Here is a 16,584-nt window from a genome sequence, read left to right as displayed (position 1 = left end):
GAGCCGCCTCAGCATTGGGCCTCGGGAACGGAGCACACCAGGGCCTCGTGCGTGGAATTCCTCTTGGAGGAAACGGGCTGCGGGGGAGAGGAGGACGGCTCCCCAGGCAGGGACCGCCTCGGGTGTGCCAGGCCCCGAGGGTCCAGGGGTGGGAAGCTGGGGTACAGGCGCACCTCGGCTCTCAGAAAGTGCTGCAAACAAATGAATAATGACACCCCAAGATCACAGCCGTGACGTTCCCAAAACACAGAACACAGAATCTGGGCTGGACCAGGCGGGGCCATCTGGGAAGGCCCCCCAGAGGAGGGGGTGCTTGAGTGGAGGTCTCAGGAGTGAAGGCAGGAGTTGATGAAAAGAGAGAGGGAGCAGGGGCAGTGTTCCAGAGGGCGGGAGAGCCTGTGCACAGGTCCTGCAGCACAGCACCCCCAGAGAACCAAAGGGCCTGGGAGGCGGGAGGCAGAGAGCAAGCAGGGGAGCGGACGGTCCAGGGGAGGCTGGCAGGCCGGGCCAGCCGGCCGGGACTGGGGCGTCCACGGCTGAGCTCCCCTGGAAGTTTTTAGCAACAGCCCTCGCACAGCACAGGGACTCAGTCCAGCTGAAAGAATGGATGGAAGAAAGAAGGAATGCGCCTTTTCTTCCCTCTCAGGCCCCTCCCCAGAGACCTCTCCCATCCCTCCTGCACGGCAACAGTTAACAGAGAGAGCCCAGGCTTCGTGCCGATTTATTTATTTCCCAGCAGCGGCACGTCCCGTGCAGCCCGAGGGGCTCCGTGGAATCGCCTGCAATCGCAGCACACTTTAGGCATTACTTCCACACCATTTAGGGCTTTCCGCCCCGATAACTGCCGTTGCATCTCCCTCCGTCTCCATCTTTTAGGCCATGTCAGGCAGGTTTTGTTTTTTTTTTTAAAAGGTCCTGTGGCCCCTGAGTTTGGGGGATCTGATGGTCTGGGGGCGGGGAGGGAAAGAACGCTTTGGAAGAATTTATTATTCTTCTCCCATCACCCTGGCCCTGCCCCAGGCCCGACCAAGAAAGGAAAATAATCATTTCAAGCTGCTGAGAAGCCTTTACGGATTCGTGTGTTTTCCCAGGCAGGCCTGAGATTGGGCTGCTGATAGGAACGGCAGCTCTGTGTGAGGCTGAAGCAGCACAATAAAGGTCACTCCTGAGGGATCCCTCCCCTCACCAAAGGTCCCCCGCCCCCTCTCCAGTCTCAGGGCCTGCTCCTCGGGAGGCCGTCCCGGCCTAACAGTAAACCCCAAACCCTGAGTGAGTGCCCTGGGTGATGTGTACTGGGGCGTGCTTCGGGGGACAGTGCACAGAGGACAAGGCCCTGGACTAGCTGTGTGACCTTGGTCAAGTCACTTAACCTCTCTGGGTCAATTTCCCCAGTTATAACCATCATACATTTCTTTCCAACTTGAAGGACTGCTCTGAGGATCAAAGGGAACGGTCTGAGGGAAAGGCGCTCCTTCTTCCTCCCTTCCCTGTCCTCTCAGCCCAGGTTCACCCGCTCAGTCCAGGTCCCCGTGAATCCCTTTCTCCCTCCGGTCTCCTTTCCCAAGCTCTATACCCACCTGTGGGGGAGGGTGTGAGGAGGCGCTAACCACGGGGAGGGTGCTGCATCCCCAGGGGATGTCAGGCGGCACCGCTGCCCCAGCATGCGCCCACTTACCACTCACCGCGGAAGCGCTGAGACCCAGGCTCACACTCCAGGTGCCAGGGCTCCTAACCACTGTGGGAAGTGACCTCCAAGAGAGGGCCCGCGGCCAGCACCCAGGTGACGAAAATGACTTTAAAAACCTAATGGAGGGAAGCGGACTTGGCCCAGCGGTTAGGGCGTCCGCCTACCACATGGGAGGTATGCGGTTCAAGCCCCGGGCCTCCTTGACCCGTGTGGAGCTGGCCCATGCGCAGTGCTGATGTGCACAAGGAGTGCCGTGCCACGCAGGGGTGTCCCCCGCATAGGGGAGCCCCACGCGCAAGGAGTGCACCCGTAAGGAGAGCCGCCCAGCGCGAAAGAAAGTGCAGCCTGCCCAGGAATGGCACCGTGCACACGGAGAGCTGACACAATAAGGTGACGCAACAAAAAGAAACACAGATTCCTGTGCCGCTGCAACAGAAGTGGACAAAAGATGAACATGCAGCAAATAGACACAGAGAACAGACAATTGCGGGGGGGGGGGCAGGGGAGAGAAATAAAATAAATCTTAAAAAAAAAAAAACCTAATGGAGGGAATGTAATAAAATGAAAATGGGCAAGAGTAATCCAGGGCTTAGCAGCCAGGCAGGGGGAGGGGCTGGAAGGGGCCCATGGGGCGTCTGGCTGCCGGCGCGTTTCCGGAGCTGTGTGTGGTTACACAAGCGTGGGCACTTCAGGTACTTCATGAAGCTGAGAGTTACGAGCAGTCACTTCTCTAGGTTTGCTTAAGTAACACATTTACTCAAAGAGAGAAAAGAAGACTGGGAAGCGGAAGTAGCTCGAAGTGGTTGAGCGCCTCCTTCCCATGTACAAGGTCCTGGGTTCGATCCCTGGTACCTCCTAAAAAAGAAAAAAAAGGGGGGGAAGAAGGAAAAGAAAGGAGAGGGGAGGGGAGGGAACTCATGGAATGCCATGGAGGCCGCTGGATGAGGACTGAATCTGTCCCGCCTGCATAAGGCCTCCCGTGCTCGGTCCCCACGAGGGGTGGGCTCCTAGGACAAAAAGCCCATTGAACAGAGGGGCAAACTGAGCAGTAGAAGGACAGAGCGACTAGTCCAAGCGTCCCAGCCGCAGGTGAGGGGCTCCCACCCCTTCTGGGTTAGAGCTCATGCCAAGCCAGCTCGCTGGGCTGCACCCACCTCAGCACGGGCAGACAGGTGACCAAGACAGGAAGGGCTGCCCGCTGGCCTGAGCCTGTGGCCTCGCCTGCCCACAGGGGGGCCCGGGCAACCCGGAAGGAAAGGTCAGGCCAGGGCCAGGAGGAGAGGGGGCCCAGGTGTAGAAGCCAGGATGGGGCGCACGGAGGCGCAGCCCCAAGAGCAGGTGCGCTAAGAGACCTGGACCTTCAAGACTGCTGGAGAGAAGACTAAAGGGCGGGCCCCGGCTCGGAGCCCACGGGCTACTTCCAGAGGGAACTCGGGGGTGAGTCGCCGACTTCCCTGGCACATGGTTTGCTTATGTGCAAAGTGGGGCTAACGGGAGGGCCAAGCACCCCTCTTCTCCCACTGGATCCTTCAGAGGAAGGCAGAGAAGGCTTTGGCCAAATGGTAGGAAGGAAGATGGTGTGGGAGGCTGGGTTCCAGCATCCTGGGGGCACAGGAAAGTGACACATGGCCGAGAAGCAGGATTTGTGTTGAGAATGGTGGAAAATGCTCTGGGCTCAGGAAGGGAGTTACAAAGACGGAAGGGGTCAGGGGAGAAGGCCTCGTGCCATTTTCCTCTCTTGGGGGACAGGGCTGGGAGAGGGGCCCAGCCCGAGCCTGTGACCCTCCTGGACAAGGCCGTGACCGGGCATTTGGCTCTTCTTGGCCAGGAGAGCCGGGGCCCAGGAGGTGGGCTGGCTGACCGACGATGAGACAGCGAGTGGGGCCAACTGCATCGGACCCAGCGATTACGCGCCTGGGGAAATCTCATTGTCTCATCTGGAGGGAAGAGCAGGCTTTTTAATAAACGGACAGGAGGCGCCCACTTAAGGTTATTATGAAGAGGGTAAGCCCGGCCCCTCACGGCTTCCAGCCAGCACCACAAAGTTGCAAAGTAATTAAAGGCTGCTAAGGAATCAGAGAAATTGTAATAATTCCATCAACCGAAGCCTCACTCGCCCTCGCGCCCTCCCCTCCTGGTAGGAGGCGGGGGGGGCCAGGCAGCCTGCACACACATCAGAACGAGCCTGCTGTGGGGGGTCTCTGTGCCACGGGGCTGCCGGGCCTGGCCCCAAGCTGCTTTGACAATACTCTAATTTGTTCGGGTGAGTAGAAGGGCCAAGGCAAAATCCCAGAGCCCCCAAAACAGGAAAACAAGAGCAGCACTAGGTGGTCAGTAGATGCCCCCATGGGCACCCATGACCTGCAGCATGCAGCCTCGTGACGCCACCACTTCTGTGGGCAGGGGGAGCCACCGGGTGCAGGAGGCAGCACCCACCGCCCAGCTTGGCCTCAGTTGGGCAAGTAGTGCTTTGCCGCCGACACGGGTGAGTTCAGGTCATGGGTTCTAGAAACTGTTTCCCTGAACTTTCCTGCTCCAGGTATCTTCTCCAGTCCCCTCTGGTCTTCCGTGGTTTGGCTGCCGACGTACCAGGTGGTCTTGGGCAAGTCTTTTACCCTCCCTGGACTTGCTGATTGTCTATAAAACACGCAGTTGGATTCTGGCATCGCTAGGGTCCCTCTGGTCCTTGTTTCAATGAGCCTTTTGTAAAGCTCTCAACCTGCCACTAGCTCTTTCTTGGTGGCTCCGTGTTCACTTTTCCCTCATCGTGTCTTTGTTTCGTGTTGTCCACAGGTGTTTCCTGTCTCCCGCTGGACTGTAAGTTTCTTGACTGCTAATACCCTGGAGTAGGCTGAATAACAGCCCCCAAAGAACTCCATGTCCTAATCCCCAGCACCCACAAATATGTTACTTTAATGGCAAACTAGGGGTCTTGAGTGGGGAGAGTTGCCTGGGTTACCCAGGTGGGCCCGATATACCATAAAGGCTCTTATTAGAAAGAGGCGGGAGGTGAGAGCCAGAGGAGGAGATGTGAGGGCAGAGGCAGAGGCTGCAGAGAAAGAGATGGGAACATGCTGCACGGCCGGCTTTGGAGGCGGAGGAAGGGCCCCAAGCCAAGGGGCGCAGGCGGCCTCTAGAAGCTGGAAAAGGCAAGGCAGCGGATCCGCGCCAGAGCCCCCGGGAGGAAGGCAGGCTCGCCGAGGCCTGGCTGAAGGCTCCTGGCCCGCAGAACTGTGTGTGCTTTGAGGCCACTACGTTTGTGGTGGTTTGTTACAAACAGCCAGAGGAGACCAACCCACTCCCTAACACCAACCAATCTGTCTACACCGACAGAGCCGACCTGTCAAGCTCCTTGGATTGCCAACAACTTTCCCAAAGTTCTCAGAGAACGTTTCATAGCAATGATAACCCCCATCAGCTCCCGAGCATCCCTGGGCCTGCAGTCTTTTCACTGACCTTCCACAACCCCAACTTATTACAGACAAAGAAACGGAGGCAGAACTCCGTCCTCACGGCCTCCAAGGCTGCGCCTTCAGGCTCCACCACCGTGTGCGGCCACAGGAGCGTGTCCCCGCTCTGGACACGGGGCCCAGGTCCTGGCGAGGAAGCAAAGCCGAAGTGCTCCTGGCTGCAGCTGGGCCTCCTAGACCCTCAGTCTCCCAAGCCTCCTCCCACGAGGGCCTAAGGAGAGCCCACTTCCTCGAAGAAGACGGGCACGGCCGGAGACCCTCATCCTTGCCCCGGCAGAGCCCATCACCAGGGAGAGGAGCCCATCCAAGAGAAAGGGCGTCACAGACGACAGCAGACCCCAGGCCGTGCGGCCGACAGCCCGGCAACGCAGCAGGAGCGTCTCCTGGCAGACCCTGCCACCTCTGTCCCTCTAGAGGGCTGTGCTTAAAGGGCGGGGTGCGCAAGAGAAGGTGTCCCGACAGGCACGAGAATCCCGAACGCAGGCACTGGGCCCTGCACGGTCCCTCTGCCTCGTATTCATGACAGACTGTCCCGTGGTCACTGCCACGGAGTCATATGGGCCCTAAAAGGCACCCAGCATGAACCGGCAGGGAAACCGATATAATTAAGAACATTATTGCCATTAAAAGAAAACCACCATTTTAATGGCTTCTGGGCTCCTTGGGTCTCCTGCTCCAGCACTGCTGTCACCTTCCCTCCTGCCGAGGAGGGTGGGAGGCGCCCTGGCCACGCCCTAGGGCAGGGACGGGGGGCGGCACACAGGGCGTGGGACCTGGGATGGCCCGTGTTCTCTCCTGGGCACCGAAGAGCAGAAAAGGTGGCAGAAGGGGACGCTGGCTGCTCCTCCCAGGAGCGGGTTGGTGCTAAGCCCGTGGGGGCGGCCTCCTGCCCTCACAAACACTGCCGTGTGCGTATTTGAGGACTGAAATCTCGGAGGTGCCAGGGGGCCTCCCACCCTGCCTGGGTCCTGAGCGAGAAGGCGATGCCCGCCAGGGGGGTCCCCACCCCAGAGAGCAGCTGGCGAGGAGCTCCAGGTAAAGCTCCTCAGGGGTGGGGCAGCGGGGGCACGAGGCCCAGAGCTCCCGCCAGCCTTCCCCCGTCCTGGTAGCGTCAGGGCCTCCGCCCTGCAACTTCTCACCAACTACAAGTAGCCCATGGCAAAGTCAAAAAAGACAGTGCAAAGATACCGAAACGAAGTAAGTGGAAAGTGCCCCTCTAGGAGGCAGGGCATGGATGGAAGATGAGGGCTCTCATGGCAAGCACATCTGATTCTGGGTGACTTGAAGAAGCCGGTGCACTTGTCCTGGCCTCAGTTTCTCTCACCCAGAAAATGAGAATTCCTCACTGCCCTCCGCAACTTAGAGTTGTTACGAGACAAATGAAAGAAGGCGACTACATGTGGAGATATGGAAGATATTAAGTCACACACACACGGGCTGCCCTTTCGCTGTGCCCATGTGCATCCACAAGCCAGAAGCTCACTGTCGCGGCTGCTGCAGGCTATGGCATCCACCTGCCAGGAGGGGAGAGGGCTCTGCGCAGACAGAGGGCGGTGACTGGAGAAGGGGCACCCCCCCCACCCCCCAGGGTGCTGACCGAGGGGCAGAGAGTCGTGGCCTGGGGCTGCCGCTGGGCGACAACAAACCCCTCTGGCTCTGGGCGCCAGGAGTCCGGGGCTCCTGAATGATTTTTCAGTTTTCCTCTCCCAGATCAATAAGCGGTGGTTGTGGATGCAGAGGGGACACTGGGCACCAGGGCCCTGAGTTATAAATTAATACGGCCTGTCAGGGGGCCGCCTCTCCTGGCATGGGTGACGACACTCTCGTGAGCAGGGCTGGCACCTCGGGGGGAACGGCGCCAGCCAGCGGGAGCTCCCCCCCTTTGCAACCTGAGGATGCAGTTTATAAATCATTCAGCGTCTGGCGGGCACACTGCGTGGGAGGGCAGCTGGGGGCACTGCCAGAGGCCCCAGTGGGTGCTAATAAGCTGGCCTCTTTGGCCAAGTCCACCTCTGCATGCTCTGGGCCCCGGAGGATCGCACGTGCCCATGGCACAGAGGAGGGCATCGCCACATCACACTGAGACCCAGAACTGGCAGGCGACAGAGGGCACCGGCGAGGCCCAGCACAGAGCACTGCTGCTCTCAGGTGTCCTGGGAGGAAAGTCAGCCGAGGGGCAGGTGCGAGCACACCCCTTCCTCTCAGTGCTGGGCCTGGCCGGTCCTCACCAGAGCTCCTCATCTGGGTCCAGTAAGCCGGTGGGCAAAGCACCTTTGCAGGAATGCTCCTTTGTCCTCACTGCCATCCAGGCAGGGGAGCAGCCTGGCTGTCTGCTGGGAAGTTCATTCGTTCAGGAGCACGTTTTGCATCCCAGGCTCTGAGCTGGCGGGAGGGACAGATGATGTTCAGATAACAGCAGTAGCAGCACCCACCGTCCACAGCTCTGCCTTCTGCTCGGTCAGTGTCAGCTGACATACGGTGACCTCACTAAACTGAATCCTTCCAGTGATTTTGAAGGCAGGTGCAGTTGCGTCCCCTTTTCGGTAGAAATAAAGCTGCTTGCCAAGTTCACAGACCCAGGCTCGTGCTCCAGCCCTGGTCCACCCTTTGACTGGCTTTGGGCGAGTCAGGTAAGCGCTCTGCTTCCGTGTCTGCATCCAGGCAAGGGCCAAGCAGCAGGGCTGGCCCCACACTGGTGGGCGCAGTGAGATCCCACCCTCGAAGCCCTGGGCACATGGGGACCTCAGATTGATAATAGTGATAACTTATCTTCAGAGAAAGAAGTTATTTTATTTCCTTGACAAAACGGCCTCAGGGAGCGCCCTTCTGCCAGCTGTCCCACCTCCAGGAAGGAGGCCTGGGGACTGCGTCACGTTCACCCATCCTCCCTTGCTGACTCGAGCCTCACGGCCGCCTCTAGTGCTGCCCCCAGCCAGCCTGCAGGCTCCGGACAGGACCCTCTCCCTCGGGCCCCCGCTCCGGCCTCCCCACCGCACAGCAGGTCACCAGAAGCCAAGGTGACAAGGATCCCCCTGTCACAGTGACCTGGACAGGGACCCAGGGGCCCACTTCCAGCCTGGCTTTGTTTCCAGGAGGTAAACAGTAAGGAGTCTGCACAGGACACGGCCACCGTCCCTCTGCAGCAGGGCCTCGGTCGGGCATAGAGTTCACCTCACCCTGCTCCACTATAGGAAAAGAGACACTATAACCTTCTCTAACAAACTCCTGCTCATCCTATTAGGTCCCAAACAAATTGTCCCCCTGTTTAGACCAAGGTTACTTCTTCCCCAGTGCATCCATTGTGCTTTGCACACACTAAGCTACCATAACGTTTAAAGCATTTGGGTGTCGTTAGACACCCACTTGTCTTTCTTTCTGTAAAATTACTTTTCCCTGATTTTTAGGAGGTACCAGGGACTTTGTACATGTAAGGCAGGAGCTCAACCCCTGAGCTAACACCCGCCACTCCCAAGACCATGGCCTCAATCACCACCATTTATCTGCCACAAACTGGGCTCAGGACTTTTACCTCCATTCTCATATTCTCACAACCAACAAGGCAGCTACTGTTGCCCATTTTACCAATAAGAAAACCGAGACCCAAAGAGGCTAGGTCACCTGTCTAAGGTCACACAGTTGGCAAATGGTAGAACCTTTTTCACTATCTTGTGTGTCCAAGTCAGTTTAGAATCCCTGGGGCCTGTTCAGTAGCTGTTCGGCAAATGTTTGTTGTGTTTATTAAAAAGAAAAAAAGAAAAAAAAACAAGGAAACTATTGAGCCGATCAGGGCACGGTGGATCAGATGCAGGGAGACTTGAGTTAGGCTGAGAGAAAAAGGAAATCACTCCAGTATGAGACAGGAAAGTACAAGAGGCATGAGTGAGAGAGAGAAAAAGAGAAAGACAGAAGGCTAGAGTCACAGATACCCAGGGGCATGGGCTCGGCCCCCTGGCTAACCAAAAGCTAGGCTGGGAAAGGGAGGCTGCGACCCGGTGGGTGAAAGCCCGAGTGCCCGGCTCAGGGGGCTGCGCTGGTCTGAACTCCAAGGTCACGGCCGTCCGGGAGACCCCAGAGGGCTCTCCTTGACCCCTGACCCAAGGAGCCAGCTGGGCCCGTCTGACTTCTAACCACGCACCCGTCCTCCTGCCCGAACACCCCAGCACCCAGGCGCACCAGAGGGCCGAGGGGCAGGCCCGGGGGAGGGCCGGCGGCGTGGGGCAGGGGCCACGGTGAAGGTCAGCGAGGCGGGTGCGCGGCCGACGGCGCGCTGGCGCGGCGCTGCTGGGCACGGACACAGGCAAACAGGTCGGAGCAAATTGGAACGCCATAAAAGTCTATTACAGCAAATCAAACAGCAGTCAGCGTGACAGCCGTTAGCCTGAAATGAATACACAGGGACTTAATGAGGTCTGTCGAGGCTGGCTTGGTGAATTAAGTTGCCAATTCTAGCAGGATTTCCCTTTTCTTTACGGACTTGAAAGCATCCAGGCTGCCTCGTTAGGGCTTCGACAAGTGAATTGCAGGGCCTTTCACCCTGATAAAATGGATAATTACATGTAGAGCAGCTTAGCCAGGGTAGAGGGGTGGGTGGGAGGGGCGGCGGGAACAAACAAACCCAAACACGCACCTGCCGGCGTTTCCCCGGGAGGGGCCGCGCTCGGGCCGGGGCCTCTCAGAGACGGCGGGGCCCCGAGCTGGGTGGCCAGGGTGGGGCCGGGGAGCTTCTCCCAGGAAAGGGGCAGGGCCTTTCCAACAATCCCCACCCTCTTCTATTCCAGGCCCAAGGGACTTGCGCTCGGGGATCCCGTCTGCAGGCCGCTGTGGACAGGCTGGGAGTTCTCATCAAAGAAGGGCTGCCCCGGGACCCCTCAGAGCCCTCCGCTGGGGAGCCCCACAGAGGCCGTCCTGCAGGGCCTCCCAATCCCGGAGGAGTTTGTTAAAAATGCAGCTGTCTGGGCCTCTCCCCACACCTACTGAATAAGAATTGTAGGGACCCGGGAATATGTGTCCTAACCAGTCTCCTGACGGGGACGTGTTTGGGAATCTCTGATCCGGCCCTTGCCCCAACACCCAGGGCTGGACGGCTTCTGAGACATTTAGTCCCCTAGTTTCTGCTTGCATAACTCCAGGGATGGGGAGCTCAGTACCACCTCGGCAGGACAGGAGAGAATGCGGGTCGGGTCTCATTATTAGAAAGTCTTTGCCTCCCTCTAACCTCCTCCCCATTCCTGGCCCCAGGCTCTGGCCTCAGCAGACTCCCATATGACTAAGGCCCCCGGGCTGCACGGTAAGGGACCCGTGCAGGGGGCTGGAACAACAGAAGGAGCTGAACGGAGAGAGGCGGCCACCGCTCAGAGCGTCTCCCCATCCTTCAAGCAACAGTGAAACACTGAAGGGGAAGGAGGGCGTCTCTCACTGGGTTTCATCTCAGATCACGGAATGTCAGCCCTGGAGGGAGCCTCAGCCTGCCCTCCAGCTTGACAGCTGTTGAGGCTAAAGCCAGCAGAAGGGCAGTGACAAGTCTAGAAAAGTCTCACCAGCCAGGACCACACCCCGGGTGTCTTCCTTCCTCCATTCTCCTTTCCCATGAAACAACACAGGAGCACCCACTTCTCACCTTGGCAAGAGCCTGTTGGGAACTGACCTCCTCCAGGAAGCCTGCTGAGATTTCTCTGACCCTTCTGGCAACCCCCTCTGCACTCAGGCCTCACAGGGCTGCAGCACCCCTTGCCTCTCTGGTTTGCATTCTCACCATGGTCCCATCTGCAAGGCCCCTGCCTGAGTCATGCTTCTGAAGGGCAGGGGCCTGGAGTTTCCGGGGTGACCTCAATGGAGGCAGGTGACCCCAGGCTCAATGCCAGGCTTGGGGCCAGCAGGCCCTTGGCTGGTACCCCGACCAGGGCCCGAGCCAGGCAGCGAGGTTCCAGCTCAGGTGACTTTATCAGGCCACAGCCGATCAGCGGCAGGCCACCTCAGGTCAGGAGTGGCCTGGCCTCCGTCCAGCTGACACCACATCCCCTGGCCACGCTGAAGAGTCCCGAGCAGGGCATAGAGTATCAGGCCGCTGAAGCGACCCGGGATGTTTACATGTAAATAAGAAAGCCACGTGGGCCTTCCTCCCAGGACTGTGTGTCCACTGCAGCTGGCCCCTGCGGCCCACTCCCTCTCCATCAGATGGGCAGAGGGCAGGCCGGTTTCGATTCATTAGATAAGGAGGACTATGACCCAGAGAGGTTAAGTGACATGTCTGAATGCACCCAGCAATTTGGGAACAGGGCAGGTGGCTCTAACTGGGGTCGGTTGCCTTCTAGTTCCTGGTCCTGTGATCCTCCATTCCTCCAGCCTCCTGGGTCTCTGAGAAGGCAAAATCTGGCACAAAGCCAAGTCCACAGCAGACACTCAATAAATATTTCTTAACTAGACGAATACTGAAGAGGCTCTCCCCTGGAGGCAGATGTCTTTAGAGTCCCCTGGGGGAGGCCAACAGGGCTGGGGGTTGGAGCCACACCTCCTGGCACAGAAGAGGGGAAAAGGCCGGGCCCCCCGTCCAAGGCCCAGGGAGCTGGGACGTGGCCCTGCCGCCCTGCCCCCCGCGAGGGAAGGCAGCGGGCAGCCGTGTCGACCAGGACAGCCGCGGAGCAGGGGGTTCCAAGGCTCATTAACTCCGAGCAGTGCCCTTGGTTTCTGAGCCCGGGCCTGGAGCGCAGGCTGGCAGGTAGAGACCCTTAATTAAATTAGGGAGACTTCCAAACGAGAAGGAGCCCGGAGCCAAGCAGCAGCCCCTGAACCACCGGCCACGGCTCAGGGCCGTGAGCCCACGAGTTCAGGGCTGCCAGCTCTCCCTCTGCACGCAGCCTCTGCTGCCTCTGAACCAGCACGGCTGTCCTCACCTCCCTCCATCTGGTGCAAACGTAGGGCCCTTGGCCGAGCAGGCAGGGCCAGGGCGGGGAGCTGGGGAGCGTGAGGGCGGAGCTCCCGGTCCTCGAGGGCGGCTGAGCCTGCCTGGGAGTCAGGAGCTCCAGGTCAAAGCCGGCACAAGCCCCCGGCCCACGTGCAGCCTCGGTGTTCTCCTTCTACACCATGAACAGGACACAACAAAAGCCTCCTCTAGTTTCCTCATGCAGACATCTAGAACATAAAGAGTCTAAAACTCAAAGGCGGCGGGGCCAACCTGCCTCTCCGAAGGACTCATCTCCCTTTGTTCAGGGCCCAGCCCTTTACTGCAGCGCCCACCCGAGCCCTGGGGGCAGGCCGGGGGGGCACCCGCTTAGCATCCTCTACCCACCACCTACAGGGGCTTGGAATCACGCACTGCCCACCCAGGAGACTGCACCAGCAGCCCGAGAGAGGGGCAGCAAGCGAAGAGAAGCCTGGTGCCCCCGGGAGCCAGCAGCCCGCTTATTAACGAACCGTTTGTAATGCAATAATTTGTACTTCTCAATTACCAGCAATGGCTTGATTTTATACACATGCACTCATGCAGACAGACTCGGAGTACACAGTCGACCCGAAGGAGCAGGGAGGCCAGGGAGACCGTGGTGGGGAGAGCCCAAGGTAAGGAGAGGCCCTTTCTGGAACCACATCCTCCTTCTATCCTGGGGGGGCCCTGGTTCTGGCCGGAGCCCAAAGGCCTGGACTTCGGGCTGCCACCCCAGCCCACCCACGGCTGCGTCATGGAAGGCAAGGGGCTGCCCCGTCCAACTCCCGTGTGCCCCGCGACTCCAGCTGGAGGTACAGGCTCCACCACGGGCAGGAGGCTCTCACCCGGCCTGGCCGCCAGCCCTGGCCCAGCGCCTCTTCTCAACATCCAGACAAGCCCCCGTCGCCGGAGGCAAGTGCGCTGCCAGGAGAGGAGCTGCCCTGTGCCCCGCTGACGCTTCAGGCCGCTCCCAGACGTCTGGGGAGCACCAGGGCGCCTCTGCCCGCGCGTTCGTCCCCGGGCTCCTACCTCAGGGATGCGCACGCTGTAGGGCTGGTTGTGGAACGTGGGCGCGTTGTCGTTCACGTCCCCGACCTGGATGTTCACCTTCCGGGTGATCACCTGGCGAGAGGGGCGGGCTTAGCGGCAGCGGCCGGGCTCTCTCCGCCCAAGGAGCCCGGGGACCCTGCCCAGCCCAGAACCCTGTCCCCAGGGAAGGGGGGCCTCCGGGGACACTCACCCCCTGGTGGTCGCTGACGGAGAACTCCACTGTGAACTCCGACTTGGTCTGCAAGAAGAGGGGAGGGGGCAAGAGGCAGCGTTAGAGGCGCGAGCTGAGGTCCTGGGTCCCAAGTCCTAAGGGGGGTGGGAGGCCCCTAGTTTCACCCCGGGAGTTTGACTGGGGCTGGATATCTAAAGGCTTTCCTAAAATACCAGCATGGATTTCTGGGGCAGGATCTTTCATGGATCCTTTCGATCAAACAGCCATAGATTGGAAGGCAAGGATTTTGGCTTCTAGTCTTGGCTCTGCTCCTAAATTGCTGTGTGATCTTGAGCGAGTCACTAGACATCTCTGTGGTCACTTCCTCAAATCTGAGTAGAGGGCAAGGGTTGGGATTTTGTTCAAATCCTTAGCTGAATTTGCCGAGGGTGAGGGGTTATCAATTCCTGCTTTCCTGGAAGACATCATTTGAGGAACATTTGATGGGGGAGTGGGGAGACTTGCACATCGCATGGAGCCCTGTTTTAGGGTGATCAGCCCTAAAAGGGGGTCGCTGCCCCCTTTGCCTATGCAATGCTGCCTCTTACTTGGAGACACCTCCCACTGCCCCATTCCAACCCCAAATCCAAATCCTTGGCACTGGTCCTTGAAAAGGGACACATTTAGGCAGGATGATGTTACAGGGTCAGAATGGGGTCTCAGGGCATGGCCCCTAAAGATGGCGAGCCACTCCTGCACCCCCAGGAAAGGACAGGGGGAGGGGAACGGGCAGGTCCTACCTCTCGGTCCAGCGGCTGCCGGAGCCACACCACGCCCGTGTCAGGCTCCACAGCAAAGACGCGGGAGGCCTCCTCCCCCGACACTCCGAACACCAGGGGGTCATTGTCCATGTCTCGGGCCAGCAACTGGGTCACAGAGGAACCTGGAGTAGCCGAGGGGGAAAGCGGAGGGCAGAAACGGGAGGTCAGGGCCATTCCTCGGCACCATGTTCAGGTGGCTGGATAAGCAGCAGGAGCAGCTGCCGACAGACCTGCAGCAGCTCCTCGGCCACCGCAAGCCTCCTGTGCACCGCCGGGTTCTGACCCGGGCGCCCCACCTCCACCCTGGTCTGCTTGTCACAGTGTCACATGGCCAAAACGGAATCATCATTCGCCATGTCCTGCCTCCCTTTTTTCTGATTTCACTTTGGAGACTCCCTTCTCCAAGTGGCTCAGATGAACCAGGCCGGGCCCCAGCCCTTCCGTCCCTCTGTTCTAAGAGGGCACACGGCCCGGCCCTAGCCAATCAGAGCATTTCATCTCCCTGGTCACAGTAATTGGTTCAGGGATGAGCATGTGACCTAAACTGGCCAATCAAAGCCAACCCTGGAACTTTTGCTAGAACTACAGGGAAAGAGGAGCTCTCTTTCCATTGGGGTTGCTAAATTGGCAGGAAGTCAGCCTGGCACTGGAGGCAGCCATCCTCAGCACCTCACAGGAAGCGCCTGCTTGCGAGCGAGACCAACACGGAGCCCAGCAGTTCATGGAGAGACAGATTCCTGATGACTTGAGGTCGGCAGCCAACCGCACCTGAGGTTAGCGCCATCCTCTGGACTTGTCAGCTTTATGAGCTAATAAATTCTCTTATATGTATGTATGTATCTATCTATGGTCTATTTCAGTTTGAGTTGGATTTCTGTCTTTTGCAATTGGAACTCCATTTCTAGAACTTTGCAAAACCTCTGACATTCATTCAACAGTGCCTGGGTGCTGGCCATGTGATAAGCACTGGAGGACACAGAAGTAGGAAGACAAGGCCCAGCCTCAAGGACCTGCAGTCTAGAGTTGGACGACAAGGTCCAGTTCCTGTCCTCCAGGAGAGAACCAAGAGGTGGGAGTTGCCCTGCCCTAGGAAGCAGCGTCCTGGCCAGAGGCCACCACGGGCATCGGGATGCCCAGCCTTAGGAGGGCGTGCTCTGCTGGGGTTCACGGCCCCCTAGGCAGGCTCCAGGCAGGTGAGCGACTGTCCCGGGGTTCACAGTCCCCTATAGGCTCCAGGCAGGTGACTGACTGTCCCGGGGTTCACAGTCCCCTAGGTAGGCTTCAGGCAGGTGACCGACTGTCCCAGGGTTCACAGTCCCCTAGGTAGGCTTCAGGCAGGTGACCCACTGTCCTGGGGTTCACAGTCCCCTAGGTAGGCTTCAGGCAGGTGACCGACTGTCCCAGGGTTCACAGTCCCCTAGGTAGGCTTCAGGCAGGTGACCGACTGTCCCGGGGTTCACAGTCCCCTAGGTAGGCTTCAGGCAGGTGACCGACTGTCCTGGGGTTCACAGTCCCCTAGGTAGGCTCCAGGCAGGTGACCGACTGTCCTGGGGTTCACGGTCCCCTAGGTAGGCTCCAGGCAGGTGACCGACTGTCCCGGGGTTCACGGTCCCCTAGGTAGGCTTCAGGCAGGTGACCGACTGTCCCGGGGTTCACGGTCCCCTAGGTAGGCTCCAGGCAGGTGACCGACTGTCCTGGGGTTCACGGTCCCCTAGGTAGGCTCCAGGCAGGTGACCGACTGTCCCGGGGTTCACGGTCCCCTAGGTAGGCTCCAGGCAGGTGACCGACTGTCCCGGGGTTCACGGTCCCCTAGGTAGGCTCCAGGCAGGTGACCGACTGTCCTGGGGTTTACAGTCCCCTAGGTAGGCTCCAGGCAGGTGACTGACTGTCCTGGGGTTCACAGTCCCCTAGGTAGGCTTCAGGCAGGTGACCGACTGTCCTGGGGTTCACAGTCCCCTAGGTAGGCTCCAGGCAGGTGACCGACTGTCCTGGGGTTCACGGTCCCCTAGGTAGGCTTCAGGCAGGTGACCGACTGTCCTGGGGTTCACGGTCCCCTTAGGTAGGCTCCAGGCAGGTGACCGACTGTCCCGGGGTTCACGGTCCCCTAGGTAGGCTTCAGGCAGGTGACCGACTGTCCCGGGGTTCACGGTCCCCTAGGTAGGCTCCAGGCAGGTGACCGACTGTCCCGGGGTTCACGGTCCCCTAGGTAGGCTCCAGGCAGGTGACCGACTGTCCCGGGGTTCACGGTCCCCTAGGTAGGCTCCAGGCAGGTGACCGACTGTCCCGGGGTTCACGGTCCCCTAGGTAGGCTCCAGGCAGGTGACCGACTGTCCCGGGGTTCACGGTCCCCTAGGTAGGCTTCAGGCAGGTGACCGACTGTCCCGGGGTTCACGGTCCCCTAGGTAGGCTTCAGGCAGGTGACCGACTGTCCCGGGGTTCATGGTCCCCTAGGTAGGCTCCAGGCAGGTGACCGACTGTCCCGGGGT

General features: G+C 59.4%; 1 protein-coding gene across 1 annotated transcript in view; it reads right to left on the bottom strand.

Annotated features, from left to right (window-relative positions):
- The window catches only part of CDH23 (cadherin related 23), a 438,368-nt gene that overhangs the window by 310,542 nt on the left and 111,242 nt on the right, over positions 1 to 16,584 (bottom strand). The window contains exons 4-6 of the mRNA XM_058298988.2: positions 14,078 to 14,220; positions 13,317 to 13,364; positions 13,106 to 13,198 (exon numbers count right to left, since the gene is read on the bottom strand). Of these exons, the coding sequence (XP_058154971.1) occupies positions 13,106 to 13,198; positions 13,317 to 13,364; positions 14,078 to 14,220 (284 nt within the window). The remainder of the gene's footprint in view (positions 1 to 13,105; positions 13,199 to 13,316; positions 13,365 to 14,077; positions 14,221 to 16,584) is intronic.

Source organism: Dasypus novemcinctus, chromosome 6, assembly GCF_030445035.2.
Source record: "Dasypus novemcinctus isolate mDasNov1 chromosome 6, mDasNov1.1.hap2, whole genome shotgun sequence".
Taxonomy (NCBI): Eukaryota; Metazoa; Chordata; class Mammalia; order Cingulata; family Dasypodidae; genus Dasypus; species Dasypus novemcinctus.
Note: the sequence above shows the minus strand (reverse complement) of the source record. Positions and strands in the feature narration are given on the sequence as shown.